The 21,671-nt window shown below is 37.7% G+C and overlaps 1 protein-coding gene across 8 annotated transcripts in view; it reads left to right on the forward strand.

Annotated features, from left to right (window-relative positions):
• Positions 1 to 5,504: 5,504 nt before the first annotated feature.
• The window catches only part of THOC2 (THO complex 2), a 48,892-nt gene continuing 32,725 nt past the window's right edge, over positions 5,505 to 21,671 (forward strand). For 5 of the 8 annotated variants that reach the window (XR_001554695.2, XR_004307096.1, XR_001554697.2 and 2 more), the window contains exons 1-9: positions 5,506 to 5,675; positions 10,345 to 10,403; positions 11,350 to 11,441; positions 13,189 to 13,240; positions 15,200 to 15,270; positions 16,084 to 16,205; positions 17,025 to 17,158; positions 18,753 to 18,919; positions 19,724 to 19,816. Coding sequence is in view for 5 of the 8 variants with exons in the window: in XM_015860748.2 (XP_015716234.1) it covers positions 5,614 to 5,675; positions 10,345 to 10,403; positions 11,350 to 11,441; positions 13,189 to 13,240; positions 15,200 to 15,270; positions 16,084 to 16,205; positions 17,025 to 17,158; positions 18,753 to 18,919; positions 19,724 to 19,816 (852 nt within the window). In the remaining 3 variants the exon portion in view is untranslated. Of the gene's footprint in view, positions 5,676 to 10,344; positions 10,404 to 11,349; positions 11,442 to 13,188; positions 13,241 to 15,199; positions 15,271 to 16,083; positions 16,206 to 17,024; positions 17,159 to 18,752; positions 18,920 to 19,723; positions 19,817 to 21,671 lie in introns of all 8 variants that reach the window. The other 3 variants (XM_015860751.2, XM_015860752.2, XM_015860750.2) reach the window with 2 other exon arrangements.

Genomic DNA, 21,671 nt, shown 5'->3' on the forward strand with positions numbered 1-21,671 from the left:
TGGTGCTCAAGGGCCGCTGAAAGATGGTGTGAGGGAGTGGTTGTTCCCCACAGAATCCATGGTCTGCACAAAGGCCACCGTGAGAAGTCATCCGCCACAGAATCACAGAATGACCCGGGTTGGAAGGGACCTCAAGGATCATGTAGTTCCAACCCCCTGCCTGGCAGGGCCACCAAACATACACATTTACTAGATCAGGTTGCCCAGGGCCCCGTCCAACCTGGCCTTGAACACCTCCAAGGACGGGGCATCCACAACCTCCCTGGCAGCACACATCCGCCATGTGCTGCTCTCTGAGGTACCCCCTGAAGATGAGAGCTGCCAGCAACGCCGCTTGCTAACTTGGCGCAGAACTTGTCTTCTTGCCTTTATTCCTCCCTCCTCTCATGAGAACAACGAGTTTTTCCAGTCCCGAGTCAGCAATGTGTGGGCTGACATCTCTGCAGGTTGGCATTTCACCTGATCTGAAACCTCCAGTGTATCTGTACAGAGTCAAAACAAAGTCGTTTCTAAATGAGAAAACTGGCTGTACTGAAAATGCAGACTATCGTTCTGGATCACATGACAGAAATATTATTTAAGAATTTAAACCCAAGATGATAATTGTACTGATTTCAATATCCCGAGAAATAGCTGTGTTTCGCTAGTAAAGATTCCTATCAGTCCACACTCAGTTCACACCATAGCAAAGCACAGTTATTTACTTAAAGATCTCAGACGTATTATGACACGGTGAGAGGTTAGCACCTTAACAGAGCAGGATGAATGTGAATATTTAATCTTATAAATCCTCACCATCCCACATTACTAATGCATTCATTAGCAATGATTTTAACAAATGCCATCGCTTTGTTGAGGTTTTGATGCTTTTCCAAACGAGGCAAATCATTTTTTTTAATACCACAAGGTGTTTTTACAGTGACCCTCTTCTGGGTTTTGATGTCTAAATCAAACATCCTGATCAAACAAAACCCAAAACTTCTAGACCCAACACACAGAGCAACCAAAACATAAGAAAACATCACAAACAAGAAAAATGATGACAATAAGAAGAGTAATGCTTATAAAATGTTTTACCTTCTACACAAGCCAGTTCTTGTTCTTCTGTTCAACCAATTTAAAGTTCAGTTTAACATAAAATTCTGAATCAGTAAGTTGTACTGCAAGCCAAAACTAACGACATCTTTGGTGACTCAACAGTAAAATGAATTGTATTACTTTGAAGCACCTTTCACTATAGGCAGAGTTCTGGTAATTGAGCCAAAGGAGGTAATTAAACTTCGAGCAGAAAATCACAGGCAATATCTTTGTCAAGTTGAACTCAATGTAGAGAAATATTCCTGCTTGCTGTATTTATTCTTTCCTTTAAATTAAGCAAACTTGCTAGAATTGGTTGATTACTCTGTATTTATAAGCAAAACAAAACAGACTTTGGTTGCTGACTTCAAACAGAGACAGCCTCTCTGTGCTTTTTATTTGCTTTGGAAGGATCTGTAGCCACTACCTACAAATCTTAACTAATCACAAAGAAATTCTATTGGTTTGAGTGTCTTTGTCGTATCCCTGAATCTTATTCCCAGATAAACTGAAATAAAGGAACTGAAGTTTTACAGAGATGAAATGTTTAATGAGATAAAGTAATACCTATCTCAGTCTGATTGATGTACTTCATTCTGTAAGGACAATCATCTTGATGCGTGGAAGTATAAGCATGAATAGATGCAACGTGGTTTCCATAATACTGTGTACCTGCATGACGTACTGTAATGTATTTCTTTCAGCTCGTGTAATTTGTACTACAAATAAGCAAAGAAACAAGTCCATTACACTGAAAAGCATCGCAGATGGTACGAACAGAAAAAGACCCTGTTGAAGGCTGGATTACATCATCTCCTGAGATCCCCTCTAATCTGAATTATTCTGTGAATAACATAATAAATCATATACAACAGAAAAACCATATCATACCAATTTTCTCTTTGGGACTTTTGATTTACACAAACATATTTCATATTTGAATATGCTTCAGGCTGTTTGAGTCAGACAAATATAAACTAGACAGCAAACAGTTCACTGACATGGATTGTTTAATCAATAATGGGTCACAAGTCACAGAAGTTAATATGGGAATCCACCTTTGTTGATATACTCTGTAAGAAATTAACGTAACTTCTTATTTCTTACTAATCTTATTGTCACAGGAATTGTGAAGCCCAGTGATGACCTTCAAATGGTAACATTAATTTGTCCATTACTATTGGATTAATGAAAGGAGTAGGAAAAGCTGTGTACTGCAGAGCTGACATTTCAGAGATGCAGCAGAGGAAGAAAATCAAATGCAAATAAGGATAGAACAGTGACTTAACTAGGAACATTTTCTTAGGAATATGGCACTAGTAAATTGACTAACTGATAAAGAACAGATGCCTGGAATCTGTTTGGCTTTTTTTCTCTGAATTGCATCCAATGTTCTTGTTACATTGCCATTGGAGGAAGAGATGGAGCTGTTTGAAGTCAATATGGAAATCTTGCATTTTTGTTTTGGACCACAGAATATCAAATCTGATTCTCCCTTCCAGAAAAGCATGACTCCCATTCCTTTTGTATCAGTCCTTTATTTCTTTTCATCAGCATGTGATAAACACAATCCCCATTAGATTTTAGTGAAGGTACTAGAAAAGACTAAACAGAAGCTAGAAATAATTAGGGTTATCATCATATTACAGAAGTAGGAAAGGTTGAAAAAAACCTAATGAGCTTTTTCAATTTCAGGTATAAGGTTTTAGGCAGGATATACTTTTCTGTAATTCCCAAATCTATTAGTGTTAAAAAAATATCCTCAGCAAAACTAAAGCACAAAATAAAGGTGGTTGTACTTAATCCAATAATAGATGTCCCATGGAAAAGTTTGCATTTAATTTAAGCATAAAACAAAACATCTTTGGGTGTGTTGTTATACTGCTAGCTGAAACTACTTCCAAGTTCACTGACATCTAGTGTCAACTCAGGAAGAAGCATGGAGTATTTACTTTCCTTCACAACTCGCTGAGCAGATGAATAAAGATAAATGCCAAATGGAGAGGAGAATGGTAAACATGTAACTAGTGATTTATTTTAGCTCTGTTTGAACTGATTAATGCGATAAATAATCATCTAGAGCTGCAATTTGAATTTAGCAAGCAGTTGGCATATGGCCATGTGTGGTTTTCTGCTCATAACTCCTTCATGCTGCAACATTAGCGTTGGCTTACAGGTACTATACATTAAAATATAGCGATATAGTAACTCAAGAAAGGCCACATTTAAGGAATTGCTTGCCTATCTCCTACTTTGTGTTCAGCACAGGCTGTTCCAATAGGAGAAAGAGAAATATAGGCATAATGAGGGGTGATATGGGGAACAAACCTATCCTTTTAATTGGTCACTCTGGTCATTCATTTGCCCCACATCCCATTGATGATGTCTGAGGATTCTTGTAAATGGGGGAAACTCAAGATGGCTGTCTAAATCTTAGAAAGGCAAACTTGCTTTTAGTCCTTGAATGCTTTATATTGCTGTGTATGCAAGCAATATGTGCAATGATTATTCATAACAAAGGCAAGTTTATTTAAGAATACACTGCCTTTGGATTCTAGTCAGAATCAAGATACCAGAAGAAAAAGGAGCAGCAGAACAGAGAAACAATGGAGAGTGTTTTCTGATCTGGAACTGAGAATAAAGAGTCAGGACTGACAGTGTCAGAAATACCTTCTTTGACTGTATAACAGTCTACAAGCTCCAAGTTTAGGAATTTAGGTTTTCTCTTACATTATTATCATTAGACACAGACACTTCCATTTTAACATTCCTGATATCTGGGGTACACAACGCAAATGAGTGCGTGGACCATGTTGATAAGAGTTTCACTCACCAAATGCAGGGTTGACCTTCAAGCCTTCATATTTTCTCAGTATGCTTATACTCTTAGCTTTCACAATTAACAAATGTGAGGCAACTACAGTGTTTACACTACCACTTGCTCACATGTGCCTGAGGTAAGGGCCCACAAACGTCAGTAGCAGCCACACTAATCAGCTCCTGCAAGCTGCATCTACTGGTAAGCAGAGGCAATTTTTGCAGATTTTGGCTTCCTGAGTTTCCAGCAGCATCCAGCCAACCAGTCATCTGGAGTCTTCTCTGAACACATCCCAGATAGGAGTGAAAGGAGCACAAACTGTAGCACTACTGCCTCAGAGTTCCTCAGACACCATCATGGCCACTGCCTCAGACCTCTCATGTGCAGGATCGAGGGCTGATGATGTACCAAAGATACCTGAGGGGTTTTGCCAGCAAAGTACCATAAAGTCAAATACAGTGTTCTATGGAGTGTATGCTACATAAGTGTAATGTTGTAGGGCCATCCTGCAGGACACCCAGCCATCAGGCAATCCAAGGAAAGATGAGCTGTGAGGTCAGGAGTACCTGTTCTCCAAACTGAATTCTTCCTTTCAGCAGCAGTGGACCCAACTTACGCTGCAAGCCTCTCAGCTGCCTTGTCAGTGATACTGTCACTGCTCCGCTTACAAAACTTGCAAAGCCCGTATTTCCTCCATATTTTCAAACTCTAAATACTAATATCTGAGATTCTAATAATGGACTTTGATAGAGCGCTTGCTAGGAATGTATCTACTAGTGTATGTACTAGTATGTGTATGTACTAGAAGACAAAGACAAATCTGTGGCTGGTGGATACTAAGTCTAGTTACAAAAAACAAAACCCTAAGTCTTAGAAGATCTATTTGGCAGTCACTTATGTGAGAACGCTTCTCTTTTCAATTGCCCAGCTAAACAGAAACAGGCTGTACAAGATAATGTTTATTAGGAATCTTGTCTAAATAAAGTTGTGCCTTGTCACACCAATCCATGAAGAAAGTTATTCTAGAGGAAATGAACTGTGCAGACATTTTCTTTCTTCTGTTTTTTTGCCCGTTTACCTGTAGTATTTGTTTAGAAAATCATGAACATATATATGTATATTTCTAAGATTAGATTAACACTTATTTTCTTGTAACTGTGTATTTACTGCATAATATACCATAGCTTTGAAAGCCTTATAGTTGCAATTAAGCTTAATAGCAACCTACTGCTATCCAGCTGTTACCATAGAGCCCAACTGAGGCATTTTCTTTAATGAATTTGGGAAAAAACATTCAGATTTCTTCTTTATTCAGTCAGGAGGGACAAGTAGGTGGCTCAAGACTGCGGCGTGACATACAGTGGCTTTATCGTTATTTTTCACTTATTTATTTCACATATTTATTCCAGAAATGTGGAACTGAGGACGGCAATGCTTTGAAAACACTATTACACCGAAGGAAAATGGCAGCTTGGAAACGCCCACGTCAACACAACGGGGCGTTACGAGGAACGGCGCATGCGCCACAGTGCCGTTAACGGGCCCGGCCTGTAACGTCATACCCAGGGGCGGGGCGTTGCTGCGCATGCGCCGTTGCTATGCGCCCCGCCTGCTAAGGCACAGAGCGGCCGTCCCGTCGTGCCTCGCGGGCCGCAGCGTCCCCTCTGACCTGCGCCCGTCGCTCGCGCATCCGGGCTTCTCGGCGCCACACAGGGAAGATGGCGACCATGCTCCCTGCCGAGTGGATAAAGAACTGGGAGAAAGGGGGCAGGAACGAGTTGTGAGTGCGGGGGTTCGGCTCGGGAGGGTGGCGAGGCGCCGTGGGGGCTCCGGCCTGCGGGAGGGAGCGGGGCTTTGGGCCGGGGGGCGAGGAGGTGGGAGCGGGTGGGAGGACGCAGCGCGGGGCCGCGTCTCGGCGATGGGAGACGAAGCGGAGCGAGGGCGGGGGCCGGGCCGGGCCTCCTACGTGCGGCTGGGCCTGCTGTGCTGGGCCTGCTCTGCCGCTGCCGCCGGGCTCAACCTGTAGCCGGGCCTAGCTCGGCTGGCCACGGGCCCTGAGCGCCCTCTCCTGCTCTGGGCCGGGCCGCGGATGTGGGGCGTCTTATAATATTCTTTTCTCACCGGCCCCGCGATGCCGATCTCGTTGGTGGAGGGTTTAACCGTGGATTCGATCTTTCTGCCCGTTCCCAGGTGCCTGGTGCTGTGCCCCTTTAGTTGTGGCTTGGTAGGGGCAGCCGTTGCTAGTTATCATAGGGAAGAATTTCTGAGCACCAAAGGGGCTGGATGTAGCTTCCCACATCAATCCAGATGTGCTGTGGGCTTGTTTTTCAAGGCCTTCTATCTGTGTCTATAGCAGTTTCTGGTCTGGCTGTTTGCTCACACGTCATTCACCAGGTTGTCAGTTTTCTGTCACTGCATCAGTGTCAACAAGGGCGACCAATTTACTGTGTTCTCTTAAATGATCTTATCTTGGCTTTTCTATTTGCTTCAGCTCTTTGTTATAACCGAAAAAGCTCTGTAGCTTCAAATATAGCTATTTAGGGGATTGCTTTATGGGAAACACTTGGTGGTATTTTTGCTCCTTTTGTTATTTTCTTTTGTTCATGTATTTTAAAAGATTCTGCAGTTAGAGTGATGATTGCCCCCATGTTTGAGGTAGAGAATGAACATGGAGACTCTGCATACAACTCTGTGTTCCCCAGACCTTCTGCTTTGTAACGAAGGGGCCCTCTGATAGCTGTGTCACTGCTGTGCTTGAATTGTTCTGGAGTTAACGTGTTTCAATACATGTGATACAAGGCCAAAGGAAGTCTGTTCAGTTCCTGAATTTTAAACAATAAAAACATAAGTGTTCAGGAGCCCCCACGTAGTGCTGAGGTTTGCACTGACTTCATAGCAATGACTGCACACCAACAGCTGGACAATCCTTAGGGCAGTTATATTAGTGACATTCCTGTACTGTGGCCCTTATGCCAAATGAAATGCACCGTTTCTGATGTGGTGTTAACAGTAGCTTGGGAGAAAAGCCATCACTTCTAAAGGAAGTGTGACTACAGCTGGATAAGAGTTGCCAGCTTTATGAATGTGAAATATGCATGGCATTATTTTCTAGGCACAAGTAAATGCATCTGTAGCCACTATTCTAGACAACTTTGTAAGCATATTTTCTGGGGGGGGGGGGCTATTTTTAAATGCTAAAGTAAAAGGTAAGTAGATGTAGTGATGCTTCTTGCTTTACTGACTTGGTAACTTAAAACAAAGCCCCAGAAATATAAATTAAATAGAAATATTTTTTTTACTGGAATATCATACAGGACCTGATTAGATCAGCCTGGGTCGGTGTTTTGGCAGCACACTGAAAAAAGTCAATTATTTGCCTTTAGTGTTTTGGCTTGCTTTGCAGTTACTAATGAATGCTAAAGGTGATTGCTGGTGTGTTTTCTTACATAGACCTGAATAGTGTCGTAGTGGTCTGTCTATGATGTAAAACGTACAGGATTTAAAATATGACTGTAGTATTTTGGATGTCCTGTTATTAAAAAAGAGAAAAAAATTACTTGTAAAGAAAACAAAAAGCAGAGTTGTTTCTAAGGAAATGCAGTAATAAAATCAGTTTTTGACTGACTATCTTCTATGTTTTCTTTATCTCCCATGGAAGATAGTGAATTTTATTTTATTGATGTGATCACTTTGTCCTCGTAGTTTGGCAGTAATGGCCCAAACCCTAAAGATGAGGGGTTTGTGTGTGGCCTGGAATGTCCCAGGGTAAGGTGAATGGGTATGAATAGGGAAGGTGGCATTCTGGAGCTTCCGTTATAGAGACTGTGCACCCCTTGGAAACTGTTGAGCTCCTCCAATTTAATGAACCCAGCTGCCAATGTGTAATAATATCTAATATGGATACATGAACGTAGATCGTGCGCTAGTTTTGAAGATTTTTAGTTAGTGTTTTCTTTTTGTTCAGGTCCTTTTCTGTCTAAATACACATCATTTAAATTGTATTTGTTTTGCTACTGCAAGATGCTGTGTGGAGGTTGAGTTGGCATGTGTGCCAATCGGTCTAGAATCCTATTTGTATATACACATACTGTCCTTTTGTATTGAACTAGTGTTGTTTTCTATAGTCCCTTCCACAGCAAGATGCTGCAGTATGGCTATGGCATGTAGGAACATTGATTAAGCGCTTGTCATTGCATGTGTATTATGGAATTGCTTTTGCTTGTTTTTTTTGTGTGTGTGACAGATAAAACAGACTGAAGATCCTTCAAGGGATAAGCAGGACTTCAGTGGTGTTCTTGGATGGCCATTTATACTATGTGTTAAACTACAGGATGAACTGAGGAAGCTCACTGTTCAGTGAATTGAGATTTTGAGACACGATCTTTCTGACCCTCCCACAGTGTTTGTTATTTTATGTGCACGAGGTGTGTCATAGTGCTGAGTAGCAATTAGAGGGCTGAGAGTCAGGAAAGCAGCCTTCAGCTGTAGTTTGGCCATCACGACTGCAAAATGCAGTTGTGTGTTTCAGCTCAACGGAAGAGCCACCTGAATTAGTTAAGTTATGCATATACCTCAATATTTGCAGTCACGTGTGCTTTATGGTAACTGCCATATGCTATGTGTGAGAGTGTAATTGTGTATGTAGGATGTTGTGTGTGAATTGGGAGGCTTGGGTTTGACTCCTGGCTCTGTTGTGCAAAGTAGTTGTGTTGAGCACTACAGAACTTTGGAGCTGTTATTTAAACAAACATAGCCCTGTCTTCATCCGAAACAACTTTTTTTAATATTTCAGCACTGGTTCTTTTTGTGGTTGCTCTGTAATGTTTACTTCCTGGCTTATTCTATACTCAATTTGCACATCAGATTTATCACATAATTTATACTCCTGTGGAATGTAGTAGAGTAGGGAAGTTCCTCATCCTAAACTCGCAGAAATGAGCTTAGTCATAAACCTTTTACGTTTGGACTATTGAACTGAAAGTTGCACCTGGTAAGTTTCCATTTTCTGGGCTTTAAGTGGGAAAATATTGTAGTTATTTTTCCTTGGTTGGTTGATCATGCAGGTATTGATGCCTGGTATTCTTGTGTAAGAATGTTTTGATTTTTATCTTCTGTACTCAGCTAAGACCAGATGAACTGATCTCATGGCTTTTTGGTACTGGTTGAGAGGGCTTCTGCCTTGTCTTCCTTATTGTTCCCTATACACTGGTGTCTGACTTCTTGATGAGCTGATCATTCTGTAGAATGAGAGGTTTCACCGTACTGGTATTTGTTTACTGAGCTTATAAACAATTCCATTAGAGATTTCTTTTTACCATGGCATCATTTTTTGCTCAGGTTGCATGTTTCTTATGACTGTATCCTGTTCATGTATAAAGCTAACAGTGTTCCAGTTGTGTTTAAAGGGTGCGTATGCCTTGCAGTTGCATAATATTATTGTTTGATTGTTGGTACAGTTGTTTAGTGCTGCTGGAGAGGTAATAATATGTGCAGGATACAAATAGGAAGAGCAATGGATTGCTACCAAATACTTATTTATCATTTATTTTTCCATAATAGTAATGGCACATACTTGTCTTGTTAGACAACATTAAAGAACTGGTCAAGTACAAGACTGTAGACTTAGTATCTTACATAGGAGTGCAGTGCAACCCTGATACTGTCTTCAGTTTGTACAAATAAAAGTTCTTATGGAAAAATTGTAAACACGACTGAGAATGTGCAAGTGTGAAGAAGGTTATTAGGGGATATCCTTTAGTGGCTGTAATAAAGGAGGTAGATCACCACCCATCAGAATACTGATGCTTGTAAAGGTGAAACTGTTTTTGTAGCCTCATCCCAGACTAAAAACAGTAGTGGAAGTTAAAGTCCTTGGAAGCCTGGATTGCATGACTGTCTCCAAGCCTTCAGTGTCATGTAGCCTGCTATTGTAGCGTTTATTTTATAATATGGGGAACTATAATTTTATTTCATGGATCAGTCTGTATTGTATTTAGTGTGCTTTTACATATGGCTGATTTGTTTAAGGAGTGACTTTGTTGTGTTATGTTTCCTTGGTCCCTTTGCAAAGGGACCTTTGCAGCCTGTAGTGAATGCTCACAGTGGTTACAATATGTACTTACAGATAAAAATCTGTTTTATCTTTGCTAAAGCAACGCATAGAGAAATCATGCTTGTGTTGGTATTCAGAATTATTGGTCAGAGTTTTTCTGTGACTGAAGTGTGAAGCTCCTATTCTGTATATGACGTATTAGGAGCTTTGTATTTCTTTGCTCTTTATTTTCTTCTCTGAATTAGTGTATATGAAAACCAAGATGTAGTTAGGCACCTTATCTGCCTAGAGTTAAAATTATTTTAGCCAGAACAACAGTTGTTTGAGACATTTGTGGGTTATCTAATGCTAATTTCCTAATATCTATTTTAAACTCATTGTCATCTCTTTACTACAGTTTGCAACTATGTCGCGCTCTCAGTGAAGACAAAAGCCATGACAGTCTCAGTTTCAGAGGTAAATTGTTTGCATTTTTTTTGGTGTTCATTATCTTTGGAAGGGGAAGAAAAAAACCCAAAAACCTGGAATTTTACATTCTCGCTTTAGGAAATCTTTGAAATTTAAAGAAAAGATTTTGATTTGCCCTGCAGTGCAAATGCTCATTTAAAATACTATTTGTTGAGCAAACTGCATCATGCAATAGCAGGTTGAAAGCATGGAATTTGAGTGTGTTTTTTGTACATCAAAAATCTAACAACACTGCAGTTTTTTTTTAAAGAACACTTCTTTACAAGCTAGCTGTTGCTGTTTTTGCAACTGCCACGTTTAACATGTAGTACCTGCGTTTAATATTTCAGTGTAATGTGAGCTTTTGTAAAATAGTTTTCTTCAGTTGTGGCAGACTTCTGTAATAATTCGAAGTCCTTTGAGGCATTTTTTTTCCTGGTTTTTACTTTCTGAAAGAGAAACAGATTTTGAAAGCAGGAGGAGCTACGAGATATGGGTTAGTGGCTTGTGGTAGCAACGGTAATGGGAGGACGGTTGGGCTGGATGGTCTTGTAGGTCCTTTCCAACCTTGTGATTCTATGGTTCTATAAGAAAATGTTCTGAAATAAAATACAATACTCATATGAATCCTAAGTTCAAGGTGTCTGTTTAAACCAACAGCAGAGATTCAAGTTGTTATGCTCACATCTGTAGTTTTTTATCCCGTTTCACTGTTATTCAAAAAACTCATGAGAATAGATAGTCTTTCAGCTTTTGCTTTTGTAAAGTTGTAGACATTGATGCTCAATTTTGTTCTGTCAGGATCAGTAAAATAATCCCTCTCTTACAAAGAGCTGTGTGCCTCTTTACTTGTCAAGCATCTGAAGTCAACAGCAATATCATACACATGGCTTTAGAATGTAGGCTAACAGGTACCTAGTATGTGCTTCAATAATGTTATTATTTTTTTCAACAGATATCCAACAGGCTTTATATGAGCTTTCATCTCATGTTGTTAGAGGAAACTTAAAGCATGAACAAGCTTCTGGTGTTCTTGCTGACATTATAGTAAGTTTATATTTGTTTTAATTTTCTTATTTACTGAATTTTTAGTCTGCTATAAAGTCTGAATGAAAATTAAGATGGATGATACTCAAGAAGATAGTTTTTCATATCTAAATGTTGTCAGATCCTTTTTCTTCATTTCTGTCACTTGAAATATATGTAGGCTGTCAGTATTCCTGTTTTTCTGGCTTTTGTGGTGAATAGTTATGTTCATGTTAGCATAAATTACAAATCAAGTAATTTAAGGCTATGTGAAGACTAAAGTTTTTTGTAAACACTAAAAATAGATTTAATTACTTATGCAGCATGACAGTGATGCCACCTACCTTTTTCAAAGATGTATATATTAGTTTAACAGCGTGCTTACTTGCCATTTTACTGTTTTGATGACCAGGCCCCATGATCACCTTAGAAACAGCATTTCTGTTCCGTGCTTCTGTTTTGTATATATTGAGATATATGTATATAGTATCTGGTAGGTACATTTCATATGCATGCACAGGCATATATATACCTTAAATAAGTTTCACCTTTTTAAAGGTCTTTTCCTAAATCTACAGTACTAACCCTGTAATCTTTTGCACGTGACGTGTTTGTTTTAGAAGGGTATTGAAAATTGGAGGATGGAAAAATAGGTTTTCTAGAGAAGCTTTAGTGATACATGATACGTTTTTTGTATTGTTTTTTTCCTTAATTATAAACTCTCTCTTATCTGCAACTCTCTTGCTTTAAAACTTGCCATGATTGCTTTTAAAGGTTGATACTTTGACATGGGAAAATATACCTAAGAACTCATGTTCCCTGTAAGTTATTCATGGGCAAATGCAGGCGTGTGATAGGGACAATACTAACTACGCATGTATAATTTAAGAAAAAACATACGGAATTAGTGCTGGTTTGATGCCAGGTTTAATGCTGTGAGTCAGTCATCCCATCTTGGATAGTAAGTGGGAAGCTGTTCAAAGGTAGGATGCTTCCTCTAGGGCAGGTAGTTGGTGTTTTCTGTTTTCTGAAAATGCTTAATTGGCTGTTGGGGTATAAGTTCTGCAATTGTAGTGTGTGCAGAATGACACATATGAAAATATGTGTATGTGCACTGTTATTAGCAGCAAATAATCCTGCATGAATGTAATATTAATTATTTTACAGTCTTGTAATTCAGGCATTTAAGACTTCATTAACACTGTTTATTGCTGTGTGCAGTTACAGAGGTATATGCAGCAAATTGTATGCGGTTCTTTAAGAAAATGATCATGAATTTTTGTGAAGACTGAACCTTTTTTGATATTCCAGACTGAGAGAATCACTGGGGTAGATGGGGGGAAAAAATGTCTTTTTCTATCTTTATGTATTCTTGCATGTATTCTTCCCCTCCTTTTTCTCACATGGTTCATAAGCAAAGACAGAACTTATTTCTAGAAATTGGTTGCTATGCACATATAGAAATGAAAGAAATTGATTAGTGGTAGAAGATCCCTTTCAGATTTTAATGTCAAATACGTATGTACATTTGTCTGTCGGGATTCTTTCAGATGTTTCCCAAATATTCTTACTGGGTCTTTTGGTATGTCTTCACGGCAATAATAATTATCCACTCTAGGTATTGGAGAATGAACCACTTCATTTAATAATGCATTATTAAATGAACATTTTGATCAGATATCTTTTATACCATAAAGTAAGGATTTTCCAAATGTACATGTTGTAAATTCTGTATTTACTACGTGTGTTCTTCTCTCTCCCTTGTCAGGAATTTCGTGAGGACATGCCTTCCATCTTAGCTGATGCATTCTGCATATTAGGTAAGCTGAAAACTTCCATTCAGCGCTGTGACAGATTAGAAGAAGTAAATGCTTTGTGCATTTAATTGTTCATTTCTGTGTGATTTCTCATTTGATCTGCAGAGAATGACTTAAATTACAAAATGTGTTCCTTCTCCAGTGTTTCTGTATCTGAGTTCTTAATGTCTTTTTATTCTGCTTTGTTCTATTATAGTTTATAGATATCTTTACCTACTAAGGGGAGTGGAAATGGCTCTGGATACTAGTCAATGCAACCAGTGATTTAATGTTGTTATAATTATGTAAAATAAACTGCATTACTTGTATGCAATCTTATGTTCTCAGAATGTGTTCTCTAAATGTTTTTATTTCCGCTGTCAGTTAAATGAAGCTTGTACTAATTGCCCGGAAACCTAAAGGTGACTGGAATCATTTGCCAACTTAATAGATTCTAAAAATTTGTACTTGTTACTTTGTTAGTAACTTCTGAATTTTTGTGTTGCATTTTGTTGATCCAAAGCTGTTTCTATCATTATTAGAATTTTAGTATCCTTACAGATCATAACTTCAACATCTTGCCCTATGGCTCTTTGTTCTTCTCAACAAATCTTGGTGAATTCTATTGGCAGTCTGTTCATCTCAGGTGTGGGTTTGACGGAGTTGGGTTTCAGCCAGTGTTGAGCCTGGCTGTGCACAGCACAATCAGTTACATTTTAATTTGTAGCTTGAATTCTGCATTTTGTACTTAATACATGTTGGTTATTTAATTCATAATATAACTCGTATAATTTTTTTCTTTGTAATAATTAGGTTTTTATAACGCAGTGCTATACTGTTACCTTTCACTTTTCAGCTGAGTTAGAGAACTTGAATGGGTTCTTCTTGAACTACTCCAATAACTGAAACTAATGTATCTGCTAGCTGAAATTATGTAGCCAAATGCCATCAGTCTACAAGGAGCAGAGAGATGTGGGAGTGGGAGCTATGTTTCAAACTGCAGAGGCAAAATGAAATTCAATATAACTTCTTGCTTATTTTTTCCCCGAATTTACTGTTTTCTTCCCCTCTAAGCTGTATCTGTTGCTATCAGGATTGCTTTTTTTTTCTCTGCAGGTAACATTCCATGTAGCACTTTGCATTGTATGAGAATTTTGAAACTGATTATTTTTCTTCAGATTCTTTGTGGTTTAAAGGCTTGGATACAAGGGCCCAAGCTGATCTGACATTCCTTTTACTCCAGTCCTGCTATGTCATTATTTTCCATTTTATTTAGTTTTGTTTCTTCAGATTTCTCTTGTTGTTGCTTTGTGGGTCTCGTTCTTCTGTGTGTTAATGGTAGTGTACGCCTTAGAGTCTGACCTTTTTATTTAACTGAGTTTCCACTCCTTTTTTCAGCTGCTCTAGATGAGCATTCTTTCTTGGTGGTTGTTTTATGGCCTCTCCTCCTCACAGGAATGAATTTCTGAATTGTATCCAGTCATTGACAAAAGAAAGACTGAAATACAGAATTATAGCTAGTATGAGACTGCAGACCAGGCAGTAAACAACAGTTATTCTGAAGTCCAGGCAAAAGAGGCTAGAACATTATGATGTTGAGGCTAGGATCACCCAGTTTTCTTCAGCAATTTGTATATCAATTCTTTTGTCTTACTGATTCTTAATGCTTGCTATAAACCTTGTACTAAGAGAAAAAGGAAGTGATGTTATGACATTCCTCTGGTTTCTCTTCTACCTTTCCACTTGATTTGTGGATGTGTGAGATTTGCTTCAAAATACTGCATGGGCATCAAGGTGAACTGAAAGGTAGCAGGAAGTCAGCAAGATACAAAGAAGCTACTTTGCATTTTGTCATTATTAGCATTTATCAGAATGATAATAAAGGAGGAAAGTATTTTAATTCTCTGAATGTGGCAAACAAGTTTTCACAAGTAATGATTTCTTCTTTTTCTTCTTCCCTATTGTCATTTTTCTTTGTTCTAGACATTGAAACAAGTTGTTTAGAGGAAAAAACTAAAAGGGATTGTTTTACTCAGCTGGTGTTATCCTGCTTGGTAAGTTCCATTTAGTAATTATGGATTTTACTAAAAGTATATACCAAAATCTGAGTAAGTGATTGGAGAATTTTAAAGGTCTCTAGTTATGATGGAAAGTGTCCTGATCAAAGCTGAAGTTGTGGCCTAACCTATGTCACACTTTTATTTTCCTGTTTTCAGAAAACACTGAATATAGCTTCAATATTGTAGCAGTGTGAACCTGCTGATTAAGTAGGATGTGATTGTTACCTTCTTCTCTGTCTGCATTTTTCAACTACCTTAGCTAATCTAATACTGACTGCTTTCTAAGTACCTTTATGTTTTGCATTATGGTGAGGTGGTATAGTAGTCCCTTGAGTACTTTTAAGGAGTTTTGAGAGACCATAACTTTTTCCCATCTCAGTTAAACAGAAACTTTGCTTCTGAAGTTTGTTTTGTAGGACTTGTTTATGCAACCAACTCTTGTCTTTTCAAGTAGCATTTCTAATGATGTAGAATAAGCTTAACTCACAAGAAAAATCATCCTATGAAACACAGGCTTTTCTTATGGATAATGGGAGAGTGGGCATAAGTTTTTACAAATATTTGGCTCTTGTATAATGTCCCTAGATGCTAAACAATGAGTACTTTGTAACCAGCAATTAACCTCTACATCTTGCTATTCAAGGTGTTCTTGTACATGACGTCTACCCTATGAAGTTCTAGTTTGGGATCAGTAGTTTCTGTTTTTTGTCCTGAAGGCATTGTTTTGAAATCAATGTGAGGATATATGATGTGTGTCTGGGTCTACAGAACTGACAAATCTGATGTATGTTTTTGGTTTTCTTTTAGTATCTTGTATCCGATACTGTCCTGAAGGAGCGTTTAGATCCAGAAACACTGGAGTCATTAGGACTTATCAAGCAGTCTCAACAGTTCAACCAGAAATCTGTCAAAATAAAGACGAAACTATTGTAAGTTGGGGGACAAAGGTTGTTTTGTTTTGTGTGTGTGTTTTTCTATTTTTTTATATTTTTTTGGATAGTGGGGTGAGAAAGGGCAGCGGTGTTTGATTTAGTAACAGTTCTCTAAGAAGAAAGGTTGTTTTAATAAAATACTCAATGTTTTGCTGCACTCTTAGGAAATCACTGATGATAATAGAACTTCATTAGCATTGTTCTGTTTCTCAAGAATGTGAAAACTAGAGACTGTTTTAACTTGGCCTATAGCTGTGGCCTTTTCTTTGCACAGATTGCTTTCTTCCATTTTATTTGTCACAAATGTTAATTTACAAAATAGGAGCAAATTTTTGTTGTTGTGTCTATCTGTTAAGCATAGGCAATTGGTGTTTCCATTAATGTGGTTATGCTAGTCCTAGCAACATAGTATATATTTTTGTATATGTATTTTTTCTTGCATCCAATGTTTCAGTCTCTGCATCAAAGAACACTTAAAACTACAATAAGTCCGAGTGAGCAGAGTGCTAAATTGATAGGCGGTTCTAAGATCGTTATGCATAGGATGCAAGAACAGGATTCATTGTTAGTATAAATGTGATCTTGCTTTTAAATGATCTAAATTTCAAATAAAAGGAGAACTGCATTTATTTGGAGAATGCTTGCTCCCTTAGAGGCTTTTGTTCAACTGCATTCTCCAGTTTTTCCAATAGCTGGTAAAACTTGAAATTTACTTAATTTATTCAAAATTAGCAATTTGTATAAGAAATTTAATATTTATAAGGTCATGAATTAACTTTACTATGCGAATGTTTTTTGATTTCTCTTTATTTGCAGTTACAAGCAACAGAAGTTTAATTTATTACGAGAGGAGAATGAAGGTTATGCAAAGCTGATTGCAGAACTGGGTCAAGACCTCTCTGGAAATATCACTAGTGATTTAATCCTTGAAAATATCAAATCCTTAATAGGTAAGGGATTTGTTGGAGGAATAGAGTCATTGATTTTTCTTAAATGGTCTAACAACCATGGAGGGTGACCTTAGCTGTTTGAGATCATCTGGGAATCAAATGATGACATGCAGGCATGTTGTGTTAACAACACATAGTGTGAGGTCATCTTTGACTGAATTATGACAATTGAAAGTTCCTGTTTCTTTGGGAAAACCAAGTTTTGCAAATGTTGTGTGCTTTCATTTAATATAAATACTGTATTTTCAGTAGGGTCCCAAACATACTTGCTGTGTGTTTCATTTCAGAAGATGCTCAGAAGTAATATCTTCTGAGGATGCTGGGAAATCTTTTAGCAGGTGGATTAGAAAGTAATGGTATTTTTTTGCAGTTGTACTAAATTCAGTGCATGATTATTGTAATTTCAGAGAAGTTGAACAAGTGGTTCTTCATGAAGGAACAAATTTTATTTGTATGTGTAACTCAGTGTGTGGGTTTTTTTCCTCCATGTTTCTTAATTGATATGTAGTAATCATAGCACCGTGAAGTGTGAAATACAGAGAATTGTAGGCATTTCCTGTTTAAAATATTTTTTAGGCTTTCTTTATGTAATGTGTTTATTTGCATTATTGCTTGTTTTATATAGTAACATTGCAGTCGTGTTCCAAAAGCTGTGCTAGTATTTTATAATTTCCCGTCATTCACAGTGTTTTGCTTGAGCATGCCAAATCCCATTAGCAATGCTCCTTGTTTTGGAAGAGAGCTACAGAAGATGGCTGTATTTATTTATTTTTCTCTTCTGGAATTTCGGATATTGCAGATAGGAAAAGTGACATTTTATTGGAATTCTAACTTACTCGGTCCTAATACAGTGGAAATAGCTTTAGGGGAAAGAAAACTGATTAATTAGATATCTGCATAGTGAATGTGCCTGGATTAAATTTTCTCATGATAAGAAGATGAAAGTAGTCTAAATGTAGATTGTTTTGCTGTGAATAATAGTACCTTATTTTGTGGTGTGTCTCCTGGGGTTTTGGTGAAATATAGATACATTTTCAGCATTGGCATAGGATGATCTACATCCCTGTTCTTGTTCCTGCTTCCTTCAAATAAATGAACTCCGTATGCTACCAGTAATACTGAATTGCTGTTACAGTGCAATTAGATGGGTCAGGATCTAGCTGCATTCCAGCTGCCACATCTTTGGATTGTGAAATATTGTACTGTGTTCACATGGCTCATTTGGTTGGCACACATTCATGTAGCCACAACGGGGGAAAGGAAGAAAGAAAGGAAGAAGGCTGTGCCTTCTGGTAGCACAATGGGATTAGTGGTATTTGCTTTGTATTTATCAAAATGTTGTCCTTAAGGTGGTATTTCATAGTTTTTGTGTAATTTGAATTGAAAGTCATGTTGACTGTCTTCACTTAATTCAGTCTTAGACATAAGTCAACAGTCAGCGTAGTTAAAGATAATCTAGATTGTTTTGTTACAGGTAATATTTTCTGTTAAAATTTATGCTTGATTTAACTTGAAAAACAAATGTGTGTGTGGGTTAATAACAGAATATAAATGAAAAGTAGCAATAGTGAACTCTTCTGTTCTTTTCCCCTAGGATGTTTTAACCTTGATCCTAACAGAGTTTTGGATATTATCCTAGAAGTCTATGAGTGCAGGCCTGAGTATGATGATTTCTTTGTACCACTGATAGAGTCTTACATGTACATGTGTGAACCTCAAACGCTATGCCATATCCTTGGGTTCAAATTCAAATTTTATCAGGTAATGTATTTGTGTTCTTAATTACTGTTTATGGTGGTTGGTTTTACTCAGTGCTGAACTTCAGTCAGCGGCAACGGATTTTTTTGCTTTTTTTTTTAACATAGTAATTAATCTGTTGTAAAATTCCAGTTTTAAAAGCAACAACTTCATGCCTTGAGTGGAATTCTCTGATGTATTTTAGAGCAGAATGTTTTCATCTGTCTGTCTTGGAAAAGCAACAGTTTTGATTGTGGCACCATTCATTTTAACTTACATAGTTATAGAAGCACAGTTGTTTATGAAACAGAAACCTTATCAAAAAGAAAAGGCTTATCATTTGGAGTGAAGAGCATGTTTGCAAGAGAATTCTGGATGATATTCAAGAAAGTCATAGGATCAGCGAGGTTGGAAAGTACCTCTGTGATCATCTAGTCCAACTGTCAATCCACCACCACCATGCTCACTACACCATGTCCCTAAGTGCTACATCCACGCTTTTCTTGAACACCTCTAAGGACAGTGACTTTCACTTCCCAGGGCAGCCTGTTCCAGTACCTGACCACTCTTTCAGAAAATATTTGAGTTTTTTTTTTTAATATGGGGAATTATATACAAGCACCATCAGCTGTGAATATAGTTGAATCTTGTCATTTCTGAAAATTTCTGATTGTATACTGCTGCTAATTCTAGTAAGATGGCAGAATGCCTTTGGAGTTGAATCACTTAAATAACGTGATAGCAAGGAGAACTGTGTTAATGTACCTTTCACCTTAAAGTAATTTCACTTATTTCATGGCTTCTTTTAATTCACAATCTTATCTTTAGGATCCAAGTGGTGAGACACCTTCCTCCCTCTACAGAGTTGCTGCTGTCCTGTTACAACATAATCTCATAGATCTGGAAGATCTTTATGTTCATGTAAGTGCTGAAGTGACAGTGCTACTTGGTCAGACACAAAAAGAACAAAGTATTTTTTTGAAAAAAGCCAGATGTTTTATTCTTAAAGCTTAAGCCTCATGATGTGTCTTCTGAAACATGTGTATGTACTTTTAGATTTCTCAGCTCTTTATATTGATGAGTAATTTCCTTTTAAGAGCTAGATTCTTTTGAGTGTCATACTTTTCTAAGTTTGGCTTTTGTAAAAAAGTGATAGAATGATCAACTGCTTACCTTTTATTTTAATACTGGCTTTTAAAAAAACTTAGATATTCCTGAACAGGCATGTAATTTCACATTAAAGAATTCTGAATTGTTAGCCTGCAAGAGCAAAATGAAGTTGCATGCTCTGATTTAATCTGAGAGAGACATTCTCAAGGCTGACATTCCATCATCCAGCCAGCATACTAATTTGACAGATGGTAAACAGAATGTTACAGTTATCAAAATATTTTTACATTATGCACCAGATTTTAATTTCACGATATTCATGTATTTCAAGACTCTTCAGTCTTCCACTGAAATCAAGGAAGTGAGCACTAATTAAAGTTATGGGAATCTTGGAATGTAGTTGTGCTGTTAATTTATGTAGCAGTTAATGGCATCAGTTGCAATCTGTTTGTTTCTTAGTTCATCTTTTTTCTTTTCTGGCTATAAGTATGTCAGGTGGAGCAGGAGTGGGAGTGGGTATCTCAGGTAATCAGTGTGGAGGGAGGAATACATGATGATAGTTTTAGTTATTAAGAAATGTTAATAAAGTTCCAAGGTGAATGCTTAGGTTGAGAATTAAGAACTTGCTCAGTCTTGGCTCAGACCTGAACAGGTATGCATGTTTTGTGACAGTCTCACAGCTGGAATGCCCCCTCCATTTATTTGCACTGCTTGCCTTTTGACATGTTGATTCTCAGTTTCATTTGCAATGTACTCCCATTTTGGAGTTCTCTGCCAGGCTGCAGGTCCTACCTTTGAATGTTTGAAGTGCCATTTTCTCACTCTTTTTCAGTCAGGCTTAGTTTCACTTCTTAGGGGAGTTTCATGAAATTATCTAATGCTACTTAGAATATAACACTTATATTCTGCACCTTCTGTGCAACAGTTGTTGGACGTATGCTTTGCATTAAGAACATCCTTATTCCCCCCCCACCCCTCAGATCTGCAAGACTTTTTACTCGTGCACAGATATCATGTATATAATAGATAGTGAATCCAAAAGATGTAGTTTACTCCTTGACTTTCCTCACCAGGGTATTTCTTGGTAAACTTGGCAGTAGGTTGTATTTAAAATGTCTTAATTTTCCTATTGGGTTGATTTTTTTCCCCCAAACTTGTAAGAAATGTACTTTTTATTTGATGTTGATGGTTGTCTTTCTTGTACTGTCAGTCAATATGAGGAGAGAACAATTTAAAAAAAAATAATAAAATCCCATGTTTAAAAACAGCAGCAGGTTACTTTGTCAGAGGTCTGAACTCTTCAGTAAGTTACAATTGTTTATTTGCAGTTAAAATTCTGAGCGTGATTTTAGGAATGAAATCTGAATGAATATGACGTTTGTCCCCCTCAAGAGCAGACATTTTCTTTTCTCTCACAACTTGAACTTTTAATTCTTGTGTGTAGGATTATCTTCCTTATTTGGTCAAGTACAAGATTATGCTCAGGCTTTACTGTACCACATTTCTTAATGCAACTCCTTTTAAGGGGTGGATGTTACACTTTCTTAACCCAAATTGCTGGTGAATAGAAAATGCTGTTAAGCACTAAATGGGGCTCCTTTAAAACAAAGGGCCATTGAACTGTATGTATGTGGGTTATCTATTCTTTCTTAGTAGTGAAATACAA

Source organism: Coturnix japonica, chromosome 4 (assembly GCF_001577835.2).
Source record: "Coturnix japonica isolate 7356 chromosome 4, Coturnix japonica 2.1, whole genome shotgun sequence".
Classification (NCBI taxonomy): Eukaryota; Metazoa; Chordata; class Aves; order Galliformes; family Phasianidae; genus Coturnix; species Coturnix japonica.